We start from the raw sequence: 19412 nt of genomic DNA on the forward strand, positions 1-19412 counted from the left end.
TCAATGCAGAGCATAGATATAGACAAGCACTGGAGCAGCTGTCCCACCGGCCGGAGCAAACAAAAGAGCCGGCGCTAATAAATCAGCTCGAATAGGCTGGACAGTATCGCCCTCACTCGCTCTCTCTCTCTCGCTCTGCCTGTCTGCCTGCTTTCTTTAGCAAGGTGCAGCGGCTGCACGCCTGCAGAGCCTGCAGAGCATGCAGAGAAATGACCCTACCCCAGCTCTGAATGAAACAAAAAGATATTATCCTCAGCCCCGCAGAGGAAATGAAGACTATAGAGGAAGCTAAGAGTCTTGTGTGCTTTAGCAGGTGCGCATTCTGTCATGCTTTACTCCTGGGACACGGGTCACCTCAGACCCAGATACCGTTCCCTAGCAATAGGAGATAAGTTTGCTGGAGTGCTCGTCAAAGTGATGTAGATCTGCTCCGGACAGGTTTGAGATAAACAAACTGCTCATTAAAGTGTCTTGAGAAAGTATTTTATTTTGTTTTATATGTTTGACATGCATATAATAGTTTGCTCGGTTGTTTTTGCATATGTTTCCCAACATATAAAAAAAGAAATTAAACAAACACTGTGTGCTAATAATTCTATTTTAATATTGCTGAGGTAAAACTGGTTTGCAATGAAGTATGCATTGAATTGAACACCATAGACAGTGATTGACAGGTTTGTGAGTCTTTGGTTTACAACCACTTTGGAGTTGAACAAGTTGAAGGTAAACTGCCAATTGGAGTATCCTTTGTACGTATTTATTTATTTATTTAGTGGGTATTTTATATATATATATATATATATATATATATATATATATATATATATATATATATATATATATTGGTGCATCTCAAAAAATTAGAATATCATTGAAAAGTTACTTTATTTCAATCATTCAGCAATTCAAATGTGAACCGCATATATTATATAGATGTATTACACGCAGAATTACCTATTTTAGGTGTCTGTATATTATATTGTTGACTATGGCCTAAACCTAATGAATGATTGGCACCTAATGAAAATCCAAAAGTCAGTGTCTCAGAAAATGTGAATATTAGCTACATAAGACAAGTTGATATTTTTGGCAGTGTGGGCAGTGTGCCAAGTCCTGCTGGAAAATGAAATCTGCATCTCCATATAAGTTGTCAGCAGAGGGAAGCATGAAGTGCTATAAGATAAGATTTTCTGGGAAAACAAAACTGCACTGACTTTAGACTTGATATAAGATATAACACAGTGGATCAACACCAGCAGATGACATGTCTCTCCAAATCAACACTGACCACCAGTAAATTTTACATGTCATTCATTTGGAAATCAAGGGAGCAGAGTCTGGAGGAAGAGTGGAGAAAAACACAGTCCAAGCTGCTTGAGGTCTAGTGTGAATTGTCCATGATTGCAGTGATCTGACCTTAAAAAACATTAAAAAATATCCTAAAACCTTTTTTTTAGGAGGCATCCCCTTCTACCAGCAGCTTCTGAAATCCCTCAGATTTCACTCGGGCCTCATTTAGTAAGCGCTCACATGCTACGCTCCTGTAAGAAATGACTTCCCATCCAGCATTCCCACATTGTCCCAGTGGCGGTGAGGCCTGTCTAATCACTGCCCCCAGTGTGGTAAAGCCAGTGGCCCTTGGTGGTGATTGAGGTTTGCTGGTGCGTTTGCTGGGCAGGGCGGTGTGCATGCATTTCCCTTGATTGGGCTCTGCTGAGGCGTTGAGGGGTTATGCAGGGCGCTTTAACAGATGAGCCGCTGTCAAAAGAGATCACCCAGGGCTTTAGCCACACACCCCCTGCCCCCTTAATCATAGCCCCATGATGGACAACCACACATAGAGACATTCCCCAGCACAGCAAACCCTAATCCATTACGCCTTCTACAGTCTCACTACTGCTATGTTGCAAAATACTAAGTTTAGCACTTTATTCAAAGCTAATAATTTAATTAATCATCTTAAGACTTAATAATTCAACATCTACAACATATAATAAATTAACCACTACCTGTTTTTCTATCATTTCAGGTTATTTGCCACCAAATGCAGCGGATGTCTGGAGAAGATCGCGCCCACGGAGTTTGTGATGCGAGCGTTAGAGTGTGTGTACCACCTGAACTGCTTCTGCTGCTGCGTGTGTGACCGGCAGCTGCGTAAAGGAGACGAGTTTGTTCTGAAGGACGGACAGCTGCTCTGTAAGAGTGACTACGAGAAGGAGAAAGACCTGCTCGGCTCCGTCAGCCCAGACGACTCCGAGTCAGGTAAACCTGCAGAACTCAACACAACATGCTGCTGATTGTACACTGTGTGGTGTGGTATAGTGGAGTGTGGTGGAGTAAAGAGTGGTATAGTGTGCTGTGATGTGCGATATAGTGTGATGCAGTGTAGTGTAATGTGGTATAGTGTTGTGTGGTGTGGTATAATGTGGTGTGGAATAGTGTGCTGCGACGCAATGCGGTATAGTGTGGTTCAGAGTAGTGTGGTGTGGTATAGTGTAGTGTGGTATAGTGTGTGTATTGTGGTGTGGTATGTTATAGTGTGGTGTGGCATAGTGTGGTGTGGTATAGTGTAGTGTGGCATAGTGTGGTGTGGTATAGTGTGGTGTGGTATAGTGTCATGCGGTGTTGTATAGTGTGGTGCGGAGTAGTGTAATGTGGTATATTGTGGTGAAGTGAAGTGAGGTATAGTGTGCTGTGATGTGCAATATAGTGTTAAAGTGTGGTGTGGTATAGTGTAATATAGTATGGTGTGGTATGGTGTGGTGTGGTAGAGTGCAGTGTGGTGTGGTGTGGCATAGTGTGGTATAGTATGGTGTGGTGTGGTTTAGTGCAGTATTGTGTGGTGTGGTATAGTATAATATGGTGTGGTATGGTGTGGTATAGTATGATGTGGTATAGTATGGTGTGGTGTGGTATAGAGCAGTATTGTGTGGTGTGGTATAGTATAATATGGTGTGGTATGGTGTGGTATAGTATGATGTGGTCAAGTATGGTGTGGTGTGGTATAGTGCAGTATTATGTGGTGTGGAATAGTATTGTATGGTGTGGTATAGTATGGTGTGGTATAGTGTGGTGTGGTATGGTGTGGTATGGTGTGGTGTGGTAGAGTGTGGTGTGGTATAGTATAATATGGTGTGGTAAAGTATGGTATAGTATGATGTGGTATAGTATGGTGTGGTGTGGTATAGTGCAGTATTATGTGGTGTGGTATAGTATTGTATGGTGTGGTATAGTGTGGTATAGTATGGTGTGGTATAGTGTGGTGTGGTGCGGTGGGGTATAGTATGGTGTGGTGTGGTATGGTGCGGTGGGTTATAGTGCAGTGTGGTAGAGTGTGGTGTGGTATAGTATAATATGGTGTGGTAAAGTATGGTATAGTGTGATGTGGTATAGTATTGTATGGTGTAGTATAGTACGGTGTGGTGTGGTGTGGTGTGGAATGGTGCGGTGGGGTAGAGTATGGTGTGGTGTGGTATGGTGCGGTGTGGGCGGTCTGAATGAGACTGCTGGAAAGAATTAGAGCAGTGGATCGCTGTGAGTGACAGGCGGAATTTGAGGCCTATTCATCGCTAGACCTACACTTCTTATCATCCCTCAAACCCCCCCATACTCCCCCCAGCTCGCCTTACTGTAGTGAAGCATCCTCCTACCCTACCTCACTCTCGCTCACTCATGCTCACTCTCGCTTAGTCTCTCTACATATGGCTCTCATTTCAGCACACACACACTTAAACATCAAGAAATTTGTCAAAGCATCAGAAAACCAGCACTGACTTTCTGAGATATTTGTTTCACTTCCGCGCTTCACTCAACCCAGGAGAGGGCGAGAGAGAGAGAGTAAAAGAAAGAGAGTGTGAGAGAGAGAGAGTAAAAGAAAGAGAGTGTGAGAGAGAGAGTGTGAGAGATAGAAAGTAAAAGAAAGAGAGTGTGAGAGAGAGTAAAAGAGAGAGTAAAAGAGTGTAAGAGAGAGTGTGAGAGAGAGAGTGTGAGAGAGAGAGTAAATGAAAGAGAGTGTGAGAGAGAGAGAGAGAGAGAGAGTAAAAGAAAGAGAGTGTGAGAGAGTGAGTGTAAGAGAGAGAGTGTAAAAGAAAGAGGGTGAGAGAGAGTGTGAGAGAGAGAGGGCGAGAGAGAGAGAGAGAGAGGGTGAGGGCAAGAGACACAGGGCGAGAAAGTTTGAGAGGGCGACAGTGAGAGAGGATGAGTGAGAGAGGGCAAGAGAGAGAGAGTGCAAGTAAAAGAAGGCAAGGGGGCAAGAGAGGGAGGGAGAGAGAAAGCGAGTAAGAGAGGGCGAGAGAAAGTGGGTAAGAGAAAGAGAGGGTAAAAGAGAAGACGAGAGAGAGAGGCCAACTGAGAGAGAGCAAGAGTAAGAAGGCAAGAGAGCGAGTGTTAGAGGGCAAGAGAGTGAGTGTGTGAGAGGGCAAGAGTGAAAGAGGGTGAGTGAGAGGGCGAGAGTGAGAGAGAGTGAGAAAGGGTGAGAGGGAGTGAGAAAGAGGGTGAGAGAGAGTGAGGAAGAGGCTGAGAGAGAGTGAGAAAGAGAGTGAGTGAGAAGGCGAGAGTGAGAAAGGGTGAGAGGGAGTGAGAAAGAAGGTGAGAGAGAGTGAGGAAGAGGCTGAGAGAGAGTGAGAAAGAGAGTGAGTGAAAGGGCGAGAGGGTGAGAGATAGAAAACGAGTAAGAGGGGACAAAAGTGAGAGGGCAAGGATAAGTGCTTGACTGAGAGGGCTAGAGTGAGAGGGCAAGAGAGAGAGGGTGAGAAAGTGAGAGTAAGGGCGAGAGAGAGAGTGAGAGGGCGAGAGTGAGAGGGTAAGAGAGAAAGAGAGAGAGTAGGATACGGTACTTTTAGTGAAGTGAGTGAGGTCATGCACAACTGGAGCAAATTTGACAGAAATAGTCACAGTAAACTGCTGTACAGCAGAAAGAAATTCAAGGGTATTTAAGTGCTGCACTGGCAGAGAGAAAGCGGATGAGTGAAAGAGCAGATAAAAGAGAGAGAGAGAGAGAGAGAGAGAGAGAGAGAGGACAGAACACATTTGCATCTCCCAGTGATCGTTTTAAAGGGCCAAAGCGTTTGCTAGGCTAATTGACACTCTCGCCTGCTGATGCTGCAGAGGCCGCTCGCATCAAATTGCTGCAGCCGTTCATCTCGGGGAAGTGTCGCTCGGGGATCGTAGCCATTACTCGGGTTTTTAACTTTTGAACCGTGCCGTGTCATGGAGTTTGGCCCGTTTTCTAATTACAATTATTATTCTATCAAACATAAGCTGATTTGGCTTATTAGATGAAACCTCCATCCACTGAACAATAAAGCCAATCCCCCGCTCGGCTATTATAATTACAGTAGGAGAGCCAGGAGCCGTTTCGTTTAGATGGCACATTAGTACGACCTACTGAGAGAGATTACCACGACACAGGATGGGTTTGATTGACCGCCCGAGGATCGCACACATTATCGCAGTCTAATTGAGATGCTGTGATTAGTTTGTATGATGAAAGAACGTCATATGAATTTTGGTTTAAAAAGTCATAATGTGAACAGGGATATTGGATTTGTGGTCTCACACTGAGTGAAAGATTTGATCACCTGGTGAAGTTCGGTCGAGAAAGTTTAACTTTGATCCCTAGCAGGTAGATAAGTCATTTACGTAGTTATTAGCATCCTTCTTCTCTGTCTTTATTAACTGGCTGGTTGGCCATTTGGTTTCTTTCACCATTTTGTCAAAGTGTCAAGAGATGAGAGTGATGACTACACTGTAAAACTGTAAAACTGTAAAAGTTAACTGCAAAAAAATAGCCAATAAAGGATAATAAAATTTAAATAATTAACTATGGAGAAAGATTATAGCAAATTACTGTACAATATGAACAAATTTCAGAGTGTGGCAGCTTTTTAAAAATAAGTTTTGTCATGAATAAGTATGTTTTAATACTGTAATTATTCTTTAAAATAATGCTGTCTTTAGCTGCCTGTAAAATTACAGCTAGTAATAAACTGTAAAGATGTTCCTTGTAAATGAACAGTAAAATACTGGAGCATAGACATTGCAAAGTTACTTCACTGCAGTTCTCAGCCAGCATGAAGTCATTTTTACAGTAAAGAAAAGAGTAACTTGCTCTTATGACCTACAACACTGTAGCCAGAGAGTCAACCATTATATAAAATATATAAAATATACCCAAGTGAAGATAGCCCTGGTAGGCAGAGTGCACATTTATGGCAAGTTTGCGATGGGGGACACACCCATTATGCAAGTTAAGTTTGGTGTAATTCACTTTAGGTAATATTTACTCTGGGTAAACTCTCCCCAAACAAAGTGAAAGCACATTATATAGTCTACAGAAAAAGCACCCTCTCACTGGAGCACCCTCGTATGTGACCATGACTGAGATAACCGTGACTTATGGAGTCTATATAAAAGTATGTTAAAGTGCATGATCTCCTCTTTAATCCAGAAGGTGGTGCGTACACACTCCCAAGAGAGGGTGCTTTTAATGGCAGGGGTGGTGAAATTGGCACAACACTGGGCTCGTTAACACTGGGCAGGTTGGCTAGTTAAACTAAAGATAAAGTAGCTAGTTAAAATAAAGCTAAGCTAGCTAGTTCAATTAAAGTTAGGCTGGTTAGTTAAAATAAAGCTAAGCTAGCTAGTTACATTAAAGCTAAGCTAGCTAGTTACATTAAAACTAGTCTGGTTAGTTAAAATAAAGCTAAGCTAGCTAGTTAAATTAAAGCTAGGCTGGTTAGTTAAAATAAAGCTAAGCTAGCTAGTTAAAATAAAGCTAAGCTAGCTAGTTACATTAAAGCTAGGCTGGCTAGTTAAATTAAAGCAAAGGTAACTAGTTAACTTAAAGCTAGGTTAGCTGGTAGCTAGGTTGGCTAGTTAAACTAAAGATAAAGTAGCTAGTTAACTTAAAGCTAGGTTAGCTAGTTAAATTTAAGTTAGGTTAGCTAGTTACATTAAAGCTAGGCTGGCTAGTTAAATTAAAGCATAGGTAGCTAGTTAACTTAAAGCTAAGCTAGCTAGTTACATTAAAGCTAGGCTGGCTAGTTACATTAAAGCAAAGGTAACTAGTTAACTTAAAGCTAGGTTAGCTGGTAGCTAGGTTGGCTAGTTAACTTAAAGCTAGGTTAGCTAGTTAAACTATAGCTAAGGTAGCTAGTTATAACTCATAATTTAAATTGTGTTGACTAAGCAGTTTAGCAAGAATGTAACATACACCTCACTATAATTTTTAAACTGCTTAAAAAAACGTAGCCTTATTATCAGCATGTGGATTCTTTAAACTGTGTTATGATGAGCTACTGTTTAAATTAAGGACTCACCTTGCCAGATAACTTTAGAAGGACTGCGGGGAGGTTTCTGTTGGGTCAGAGTCAGTTATCCAGCTGGTTGACACAGTGCTCACTGCATTGGTCCCTCCGTCCAAGAAACGAGGGCAAACCATAACCTGTATATTTCATTCAGTTCATTCAATCTGAGAGCCAATTTTAGCGTCTTTTCTCCGAACATCATCCAAAGCATAGTCCCGCCCTATCGCGCTGTAACTGCTGATACTTGTTTGTCTAAATCTTCTGCTCTTGCAGTCCAATCACAGAACGCTTTTCCCCAGAGTTGCCAGGTTCGCGGTTATCCTGCCAAATTTGGCTTGTCTGAAAACCACGGGTACATTTTTGCTCAATCTTCAAACTGAAAATGTAACAATTATGACTTAAGGAGAGGGAGGGTATTTTCAGCAGGTTACAACTGAGACACAGCACATTACAGGAACTGTTGTATGTGGTGATTCACTCACACTGACCATAGCTAATGCTTTTTTCTTGCAATTATTTAAAATGATTTAAAAAATGTAATACATTATTAGCAATATAATAAAAATCAAATATAATATAATATAATATAATAATATTCGTATGCCCTTATACACAAAATTAATGATAAATCACAAAGTAAAATTAATAGACTGTATAAGTGTAATACACCTAAATATAAGATTTTGGGCTAGGTCTGTGTAATGTATGTAGCATTTGGGCAAAAAAAAAAATTATTAATAATTTATTGGCACATTCAGGATGTATTTTAATCCATGGTACGCTTTTGTCTCTTTTGTGAAATGCTTAACTAAGAAAGACACTAATAAATACAAAAAAAGCATTTGGTCTAAAAAAATATTGCAGTTTAGCAGTTTAGAGATTTTGTCTTTATTGTGGTATGTTTTTATATTTACCAATATATAGACATAAATGGTCCATGCATAAATTGTCATATATTAAACAATAGATGTCCTTTTTTCCATATATGAAAACGTATTATTTAATATATTGCACTATATTTTCCAATATATTGCCATTTATTATGTTTCATAAGGGATATTAGTTACATAGCACCAGAAAGTAAACAAATATACCAAATAATTCCTAAATATACTAAATTGTTCCAAATATATCAAATTATTCCCAAATATTCTAAATTATTCCTAAATATATAGAATTATTAAGATATATCAAATTATTCCCAAGAGTACAAGCCGTTTATTCTGAACTAATTAAGAACTAATACAGCCATTATTTATCATTTCTACATAACAGACCACTAATTAAGCACCAATAACACTTACACAGAATGAAGCCAAATAAGTATTGAATAAATCATTTATAAATGTCTAATTTTGGCTTTGTTAAGCAAATAATAAGACATTAATAAGCACCTAATTTGTGTTCCTTAAAATAAAGTGTTACCATATTTATTTATTTTTATTTTTTTGTTACCCATTAGGTCCCACGTTCATATTCTCCCTCCAGTGCAGCGTTCATTAACTGTAGGATTCTTATCAAAGATTTATTCAGTGCAAAACAGCCAAAGCCGTGTGCTATTAATTCTAAATGCCATGATGTCCAGTCCAGTGACAGATGTGCATACTTCACAGCGCTGTGCAAAGTGGGGCTACAGCCTCGTAGTGGATGTGGCCTATTCTTTCAGTAAAAAAAATTGATAACAAAAGTATTAAAACCACATGTCTGTTTTCATAATGGATACACTGTGTCTGAATCGCCTGAAATTGAAAAGAACAAAAACATCTATACATCAATAGGCTGCCTGAAAAGTTGCAGAGTTCAGAAAATGTGCTGACTCGTGTGAATGACGGATCTCTCCCCAGAGAAGAGCGAGGACGAGGAGCTGGATATCAAGCCGGAGAAATGCTCCGGAGGCCCGGGCAAGGGGGACGACAGTAAGGACCCGAGGAGACCCAAGCGTCCCCGCACCATCCTCACCACGCAGCAGAGACGTGCCTTCAAGGCCTCCTTCGAGGTGTCTTCTAAACCCTGCCGGAAGGTGAGCAGCCGCCATTAACCTTCAGAAAATGTGTGACCTCTCCTGCTTCTTTTAAAATGAACTTAACCAGTAAAAAGTTTAATTTAAATAAACAATGTTCAGTCATTCTTGGTCAGAATCTACAGGAGAAAGAGCAGGTTCATCAAATTATCCCACTATGCAATGCTAACCACAGTGACATAGATAAAAAAGTACCTCTTAAAAATATATACAGCTCTAAAAAAAAATAAATAAGACACCACTTTGATTTTAAGTGAAAACTTCTGGAACATAATTAAAAGAAAGATGGATGTTTACAAGCCATCAAACAAAGCTGAACTGCTTGAACATTTGCACCAGGAGTAAAGGCATAAAGTTATCCAAAATCAGCGTGTAGGACTGGTGGAGGAGAACATGCCAAGATGCATGAAAACACAAAAACTGTGATTTAAAAACAGGGTTATTCCACCAAATCTTGATTTCTGAACTCGTAAAACTAAAAAAAGTTTAATAATATAATAATATATATTTTCTTTTTTTGCATTTTTTTTTTTTGTTATTTCAGCCATTTCTCATTTGTAAATGCATTTCTCATTTATTTGCATTTTACTGCAAATAAATGGTGTAAATTACATTTTTTTTTTTTTTTTTTTGAATTTGGGAGATAATGAATGATAGTTTATAGAATACAACAGCAATGTTCATTTTACTCTTTAAACATATAACTATAAAGAGAAACTGGTTTAGAAACTAAGGTTTTTTCTTGTTTTTTTTTCCGGAGCTGTATAAATAACAAATGCAAATGAATTTGAATCATGATAAAATATCTATTGAAACACAATGCTCTGTTTGTTCTAATGTTATGTGGTATGAGTAAAAAATAATGAATATAAAATATTTATATTATTAAGCTTCTAAAGATTAAAATGTTGGGTGTTTCTAGCAGAAATGATAACTGTGATGTTTTTAATGTCTCTGTATTCAGGTAAGAGAGACCCTGGCGGCTGAGACAGGCCTGAGCGTGCGTGTGGTTCAAGTGTGGTTTCAGAACCAGAGAGCTAAGGTGAGTCCTCACCCTGCACATCCTCCCTATCCTTCATCCAGTATTACCCACATGAACTCAGCGCTGTCGAGTCAGGGAGCAGATAATGCAGCAATCTGAGAGTAATCCTCCAACTGCAGCACTAACAGCACAGCTCTCCTCACACGCTGCCAAAAAAGCAGAGCGCGCTAGCGGGGATAGAGACAGCAAATCTCAGCCACTATCTGCCTCGGGCTTAACCTCTCGCCGCATTCCACGGAAAACTCCCCACGAGAGAAAGAGCGATGCGCTCATATCCATCCCACTCTTACGTTAGTGTCTGAAACCCACCTCCGAGCCCTGATGCTATCTTCAAAAGCCCCGGGATAATATAATGCACCCAAATAGACGGCTGTGTAGTTCAAGCAGAGGTGAACAACAAGGAGCATCACTTTTTTTCCGTGCTTTTTTTAATTAGACGAGAGTCGGTTCGGGCCGTTCTGAAGTTTTCTGATCGTGACTTTATTGGTGTTTTTCCAGATGAAGAAGTTGGCGCGAAGACAGCAGCAGCAACAGGAGCAACAGAACTCCCAAAGGCTGGGGCAAGGTACGAAGTCCTAATACCCACCTCACAATAACCTTCTTTATCAGAGAAAAGAACATGTAACGTTTACTTGATTAGCTTTCTTTTATCATTTATTATTTCTTAAAAAGCCCCTTTTCAGCAGTAAAGCACTTAAAAAATTAATATAAAAAAGACAATTTGGAGTAAGACCATAGAATACCAACTTTTTGTCTCTTTCAAATAGTAGTTCTTTAAAGAATCTTATGAGTTATATTTTAGGAGATTAGAAGAACTTTAATAGTAGCTTTAAAGTAGAAAGGTTTATTAAAATGAAAGATTTTCTGATCTCACTTTCTAAAAAAAAAAAAAAGTCCCTGTGTCCATAATAATAAATTAGACCTAGCGGGTCTGTCTACACACTGAGCTATGCAGTACCTTTTTCCCGTAATGGCTAGCTGTAAGATTTTAGTGAAAACTGATGTTTTGCAGACATGCTGAATTGTTAATGGTGATTGTTTTAAAGATACGTTTATATTTTCTACATTTATTTTAATTATCGTGATTTTGTACTATGATTAGGGAAACAGCTTAAGATTTGCCTCAGCTGAGTATGGAGATAATATGAGAAATATTAAGTGAAATTAATATTATTATAATTTATATTTATATATATTATGCAGCAGCAAGCCTATTGAAAAAAAAAACGTGTAAAGCTAGTGATAACACTGATGTTAGAGGTTACTTTCTTAAAGGGGCGGGGTTATCCCAAGGTATATTATCCCAAGACAATATACAGCTCTGGACAAAAATAAGAGACCAATTAGTTTCTTTGATTTTACCAAATTGAGAAACCTCTGGAATATAATCAAGAGGAAGATGGATGGAAGATGGAAGATCACAAGCCATCACCACCAGGAGTGGCATAGAGTTATTCAAAAGCAGTATGTAAGACTGGAGGAGGAGAACATGCCAAGATGCGCGACAACTGTGATTATTTTGTTTGTTATTTCAGCCATTTCTCATTTTCTTCAAATAAATGCATTAATTGACCATATTTTATCTGGAATTTGGGAGAAATGTTGTATGTAAAAAAAAAAAAAAACAGAAAAACTGAAGTGGTCTTTTATTTTTTTATTTTTTTCCAGAAGTTTTTTTTTTTTCTGTATATTACTGTGCTTTTTAATTCAATTTACTTGTACACACCACTGTGTAAAAACTGTGTAAAAAATCTTGAACATTTATTGTTACGTGTTTTCTGCGTCACAAAAGGCACAATATATTGATACTGACCCAAAAAGTGGTACACATGTACAGGTACATCTCAGACATGACTCATCCACAACCCATCCAAAACACATGCACTCATGCCTCGCTGTTAGGCTCTTTACAGACCTCCTTCTCTACATATCTGCATGTGTAGCATCAGCCATCTTTATCTTCAGCCTTCAGCCTCAAAGCGGGCAGATCCTGACCTCTGTCCACTGTATATTTAAAAAAAGAAAAAGGAATTAACTTACAACCAAAGCACACTAAAGTCCAACCATCCACCACCTTCTCCACTCCCTACTGGAAGCTGCCTCGCATCCCTTTGTAACAGCCAGGCAGCTCAGGTTGCCATGCAGCCAAGCATAGAGGATGACCTATTCTCTGCGTCTGACCTGCCCAATGACCCGCCAGTAGTTAGAGATCTGTTACACATCTCACTGTCCTCACATTGTCATTGTGACCCGTTCCGGGTCAAAAGCTCTCCTCAATTCTGTTTTACCAGAGCAAAACCTGGAACGTGGCAGCATGATATACAGGGCTTTTCATACTCAGGTTTAAAAGTGCTTGTATATCAAGTAAAAAAAAGACCCAAGCAAGCCCACCACTGTCAGTTGATTTAGGAACAGGCCCTATGGAAACTGGAGGGGATGGGCGGGTTGAAGAGTATTATTCCAAGCACTTTGGGGGAGACAAATGGTTCCTCCGCAGCTCAGAGCCCTAATTCCTGTGAAAATATTTATTGTTATGCTGTGAAAAAAAAACCCTGCCATCACTCTTTTTGGCTCTCCGCTCACTTTAACTTCGTTTGAACTATTATTAATGTGCCTGACATAAAATCTGTGTAGAGAAATCCACTTAGTATTATTTGACAGCTTAGCGTTCAATACTTCCTGTGGCTTTCCCGTCCTAAAACCTGCAGTTTAAAGCCTTAAATACTGTAGCACCAACTCTACTGTCAATTCTGTAATACTGAGATATGACAATAGTATTGTTGTAAGTGGCTGATTCCCCTGCACTAAAGCTTAGGAAGAATAAATCTAACCGTACCTGTCATGCTGGTAAACTTGTTTTACTCTGAAGCAAAATGTGATTAACAGAATCAGCACAAAGTAAATTTAGATTTAAGAACTCTAAAGTGATGAGATATGAAGCAAGCATTTCTGTTGTATTACATGAGAGCGGTTCTTTCTCTCTTTACTTTGGGGAAATCCCAAAGCTTATATTGACATTTTACTGCTGAGCACAACCTCGTGTACCTTCCCCCGCTGGAAAGTCATAATCTTCAGATCATTGAATCATCTTCAGCTATAAACCAAGAGTAATAATACTTTTATTTTATAGACCAATGTTAGACTATCCTCATGGTGCATCCAGTTATGAGGCTTTTTCACGAACTCGGCTGTAAAAAAAGAAAAAAAAAAGAAAAAAAAAAGGCAGAAGGAAAAGGAAGGAAAAAGAAAAGATATTGAGGTATTGAGTGCCAGAACTGTAGAGTCATCACACGAGCACTAGTTCTTAGTTTCACTTTTTCACCGTCTGACGGATAGAATGTGGGTCAGTAGTTCTGTGGCCTCCTGCTATCCGCCGTTGCCTCTCTGTCACTTTGATTGGATAATTCATGTCGTTTAGGTAGATAGTGATCTCCTATTGGTCATGAACCCACGTCGTCTTCGTCCAGTAGAAATGTTTTCTCAGCGACGAGGAGGAAGATGAACTGGTAATGCTGCTCACCAGAGACAGTCAGGCGTGGGTGAGCTGACCTGGTGGTCCGAGACTCAGAGCGTCTGCTGAAACCGGACCTCCCTTTGGGGAATACAGAGGCAGCCAAGAGTACAAGAGTAGAGGCACTGATGTCATCGATCATGGAATCGAGCTGGAATGTGTCGCCCACAGTTATTACTCGCTCAAATACGTTATCATAAATGGTATCCATCTTGGTTATCGGCATCAGCATTCTAGAGGTTTCGTTTGGTCCCAGGTTATTTATTTAGCGATGAGGTGAAAAGCCGGGGCGTGTGTTTGCTGCGATGCGCAGTGGAACAAGTTCCCGTGTGAACTAAAGAAAAAGAAAAAAAAAAAAAAAAAACTTTTTTTTTTTTTTTTTTTTTTTTTTTTTTGCATATTCACAACCTGCTAATGTTTACTGCTGCTCCACTGCTCTGCATTACCAACAGTAACTGCTTTGCTCTCCCAGAATCAACACAGATGTAATGGAAACTTGCGGAACCCTTCAGAAATGAGTATCAGACGTTCTCGCAAGAGCTCACCACTCTAAAGTACAGGGCCGGGATGGTGGGCTCTCGTCTGAAAGCCACAAGAGTCATTCCTAGCCCTCAGCTCTGAAAATGAGCCATGGAGAATTGCTCCACGGGGTTGGTCTTGTCCCGTTCCAGTACAAGCATGTTTCTCGTTTGCTGCTTCATGATTTGAATTCATCTTGATTTTGAGGGCAGATACTGTCAGTGTCCAGAATTTTTGTATCAAATTCATTATGTAACTGGACTCTAGAAAGGAGATCTACAGAGAAACGTTAACGGCTTGGTTTGATAACCAGTTTCTGTGTTTCATTTGTCCTCAGTAGAATTTAAATTCTTTAAATACTAATACACATCTCTGCACATTCAGCCTGTAGCAGTCTAATCCTGCTCATTAATATTGCTATTCTGAATGCATTTTAAATCAGGCACATTACTAAACCGACAATCGTTCATCTTATTTTCTGTCTTAAGGGGTCACAGTTCTTTCAATAATTCTAAGGTATTGAAAGAGGCTGGAAAAATTAACTTATAGAAATGTAAAATAGAGTACACTGACATCCCACATATCATGGGACAGGAAAAACTTTTGTCAAGTAGCCATCAAGTAGTAGTCACGTCCCATGCATACGTGTGGGGTCTCATCCTTGGATTGTGGATGTGATTTCTGCCAGACACATGTAGGTTCATTGGTTGTTTTTCTACGATTGTTTTATTCAGAAATACTGTCAAAGAATTCTTCGACAGTCTTTGTTTACGGATAAACTCCCTATCTTGAGCAAAAAGAGCCAATCAGCTTGCTAGTTATGTCACGAGCGACGACGGGTTGGCAATATTGTGGTGCAAGTGGGAAAAGCCAGAAAGTGCAGTAGCCAGGAAAATGCCAAAAAAAATCATGCTTTTCATATTTAACTGAGCCAAATGTTACAACAATGAATTAAAATCTTTTAAAAGTTTTTTGAACAATAATTTACCCCTCAGTTGAGCTTTTATGAAAGATTAGAGCTGAAATCCTATGTTGTAAGTTGGGTTGCACAACATTGAAAGGTTGTATAAAATATATCTAAGGCTAGGAACTCTGTTTGGGTGCTACCATGGATATATTTATAGGATATGTCCAAAATGCAACACTGCAAAATTTTAGTTGAAATAAATTAATATTTATAAAAAAAAAGATTTTAATGCAACAATATAAAAAGCAATACTTTTTATAAAAAGGCACATCTTATACGTTCGTTTATGATCTACAACCCAGAGATTCCCGCTTAATGCAACTTTATTGTCTGTTCAATTTGTACAATTTGTTCAATTTCCAACAGCACTTCATCACAGCATAACTTGCCTTTGGGAACTTTACCTGTAGCATATGTGTCATTTATTTTTATTTTTTTTTTTTTTTCTCCTTCTGTCTGATTGCAGAGGTGATGTCCAACCGGATGGAGAGCATGATGAGCTCCTACACACCGCTGGCCCCTGCACAGCAGCAGATGGTGGCCATGGAGAACGGCTACACGGCGGACCCCTTCCAGCAGGGCCTCACCCCTCCTCAGATGCCCGGCGACCACATGAACCCATATGGTGAGCAGCACCCCTGGGGGCACTCCCACCCTCATAACACAAAACTGGGGCATGTGTTTACACCACAGAGCCAGCTCTCTCGCAAGACACAACCTCACCACCACCAACACCACCTCCCCCCCCCCCCTTCCCAACACACACACACACACACACACACAGAGAGACACACTCAAGAAGATGACACAAAGGCGTTTGCAGGCCCACCAGTTTATTTTGAAGTTTTCCAAGTAAATGAATCCAATATGTTGTACATTCCCAACCCGACTCCCTTCTTCTCCAATTCCCACACCAACAATCATCCACTCTATTCACTCCGCCCGCGCTTGAGGTTTGATGGCATATTCTGTTATGCTTTGTGACAGTGCTCATTGGCTAGAATATGAAAAGTCGGAAGATGATCTGCGGCGAAACATCTAAACACAACAATGGTTAACCATGGTGGGTGACGGTCTAATCACCCTGGGAAAGTGTATATGGGTGCAGTCACAAAACATCAATAACCAGTGCTGATGGTTTCAGAACCATAAGCGTTAAACGAAAAATGACTACACAGAAAAGTATCTATCTCTACGCTGTAATAATATGAGACAAAGGGACAGTCTCTGTAAAGCCCTTTTGGACAGTGTTCTCAGCTTTACTGATATATTAACCCCGTGTTTAAGTATTGCTTGTGGAGGTTGTTTGGTCACAGATAGGCAGTGAAGAGTTCCCCAGTGGCTTGTCATTCATTCCCTTTAATGGCAAGGCCCCAATCCCCAGTTTCATCACGCTCCAGCACAGAGTTTATGGTGAAACAACAGGAAACAGGCAGCGATGCCAGCTCATTAAAAAACCATAGCCTATCATCCTGTCACTGTCTTGTGTAATGGTGTCATTAAAGATGGGACAGAGTATTAAACTAACTGTGCCCACAAGGAACATGACTGAGCTGGAGATTAGCAAAGAAGTAAACATTTGCTATTAGCTCAGGCATTTGGCAAAGACTCCCCTTTTGTTGTAAATTGTCTTATTGTCATCTGAAAACATGTTGTTGTTGAGAAATGCTAATCTAAAAATCACCAATATTTCAATGCAGATTATAACGGAAATGTTCTATTGCTTTCCACAGGAAACGACTCCATATTCCACGATATCGACAGCGACACCTCCTTGACCAGCCTCAGCGACTGTTTCTTGGCCTCTTCAGAAGCGGGCTCCCTGCAGGCGCGCGTGGGAAACCCCATCGACCGACTCTACTCCATGCAGAGCTCTTATTTTGCCTCATGAAATCCAACGTGGACAAGGACCAGCAAGAGGAGTGGGCTCACAGCAGCTCACTGCTCCTTTCTGTAAAATGCCTCAGAAACAAGATTTCTCAGCCAAGCTTACGAAAAAAACCCTCCTCACAGACAAAAGGGGAAACATGGGCTCAAATGATACAAACGCAAAGAACTCGAAGACGAGGAGTCCCCTGTTTCTCAGTAGTGAAAAATGCAGCTCAGGACAGCCAGTTTTCTGAAGCTGACAAGACTTTTTCTAGGTAACTGTTGATCGTTTGTACATGACTTTCACCGTAGTAGCACTCAACTCTTCGATGTCCACTCGTGGGGGGGAAAAAAAAAAAAGAGTATTGACATACAGTTGAAAGCCACTGAAGCCACAAACCTCAGTCCACAGCATCCTGCCTAGGAAGGCTGAAGATCAAGACACAGATCTCACAATGCATGAGCCCATACTCTTCGTGAACATGACATTGAGAAAGAAAACCATTAGAAAATAGATGAGAAAAAAAAAAAAACTTGTGTTGTTGAGACGTTTAAATGTGATGTTTGGACTCATAAATTCTCTTTTCATTATGTTCAGCATTGCATTTTTATCACTTTAATAGGTTTAGCTTTGAAAGTGGATTTAGAAATGGTAGAAGGATGAATGTGTAGTGTATTAGCTCTGTATGAGTGTGTGTGAGAGAGAAAGAGAGAGAAAGAGAGAGAGAGTGTGTGTGTGTACGTGTGTATGGCAGAGAGTGTGTGTACAAGTGTATGTATGTGTATAGACATGAGTAAAGATGTATGTGTATCTCTCTGGGCGTGCGTGCGTATGTATGTGTATGTGTGTGTGTGTGTGCGTGTGCTTCAGTTCGTCCTAGTTTGAAAGATGGTGAGAGATGATGGACTGTGTGAGCTCTATACTTGTGTAAATATATGTTTCCTGAACAAATCAGTTGTGCATGTTCAAAATGGAGATCATTCTATTTATTTAACTACAACATGCTCTTGAAGGTACTTAAAAAACTGAAAAGCTTTATTTAAAGAGGAGAAAACCATGTCAGGCAGTTAAAAGCATCGTCATCCTTCACCCATCTATCTTTTAATTATGAGATATGACCCTTTCCTCAGCTATGATGTACATCAGCAAAAGTGTGCTATTTATTTGTTACAGGCCCTAAACATTGTCGAAAATGCATTTCCAAATGTGAAGACTGCTAAATTACCAAAGTTTGTTGGTACTATGAATAAACTCCATTTCTCCTGAGTTTGAATTTCATTTTTGAAATCTTTCTACCTTTTTAAACTCTGCAGAAACACTATTGGTTCCTGGTGCCCTTCACTGGTACAGTGATAAACAACTTAGGAACAACTCAGCCAGGTTGCATTGATTTGCATGTATTTCATGTATGGTAACCCTTAGTGTGTAATTAAGTAGGTGACTATTGCTCTTCAGAGTAAGTAAAACTACAGCTCTGGAAAAAAATGGACCACTTAAAAATTATGAGTTTCTTTGAATTTACCAAATTGAAAACCTCTGTACTATAATCAAGAGGAAGATGGATGATCACAAGCCATCAAACCAAGCTGAACTGCTTAAATTGTTGCACCAGGAGTAAAGGCATAAAGTTATCCAAAAGCAGTGGGTAAGACTGGTGGAGGAGAACATGCCAAGAATGTGATTTACAACCAGGGTTATTTCTGAACTCTTAAAACTTCATGAATATGAACTTGTTTTCTTTGCATTGTTTGAGGTCTAAAAGCTTTTTTATTTTTTTCTTATTTTAGCCATTCTCATTTTCTGCAAATAAATGCTGTAAATGACAATATTCTTATTTGGAATTTGGGAGAAATGTTGTCTGTAGTTTATAGAATAAAACAATAATGTTCATTTTACTCAAACATATACCTATAAATAGCATAATCAGAGAAACTGATTCAGAAACTGAAGTGGTCTCTTAATTTTTTTCCAGAGCTGTAAGTGGAATAAAACTTCAGCTGCAAGGAATTAGACCAATCTGGGCACAGTTTCCCTATTCAAATGATCTTAATTGATAAAACGTGTGTTCATTGTGACACTCTCTTGACTATAATGTTATCAGCAAGAACAAACAATTCATATCCATATGAGCAGTATTAATTTATTAAATTAAAGACCATTTTTCTTCCGTATATTG

General features: G+C 39.7%; 1 protein-coding gene across 3 annotated transcripts in view; it reads left to right on the forward strand.

The window, feature by feature from the left end:
* lmx1bb (LIM homeobox transcription factor 1, beta b) overlaps nt 1-18502 on the forward strand; it is an 80497-nt gene extending 61995 nt beyond the window's left edge. For all 3 annotated transcript variants that reach the window (XM_015605511.3, XM_015605510.3, XM_007247979.4), the window contains 6 exons: nt 2030-2262; nt 9152-9327; nt 10292-10369; nt 10868-10934; nt 15833-15991; nt 17100-18502. In XM_015605511.3, coding sequence (XP_015460997.1) covers nt 2030-2262; nt 9152-9327; nt 10292-10369; nt 10868-10934; nt 15833-15991; nt 17100-17257 — 871 coding nt within the window. In that variant the 3' untranslated portion in view covers nt 17258-18502. The remainder of the gene's footprint in view (nt 1-2029; nt 2263-9151; nt 9328-10291; nt 10370-10867; nt 10935-15832; nt 15992-17099) is intronic.
* The last annotated feature ends 910 nt before the right edge of the window (nt 18503-19412 follow it).

This window comes from Astyanax mexicanus, chromosome 12 (assembly GCF_023375975.1).
Source record: "Astyanax mexicanus isolate ESR-SI-001 chromosome 12, AstMex3_surface, whole genome shotgun sequence".
Taxonomy (NCBI): domain Eukaryota; kingdom Metazoa; phylum Chordata; class Actinopteri; order Characiformes; family Acestrorhamphidae; genus Astyanax; species Astyanax mexicanus.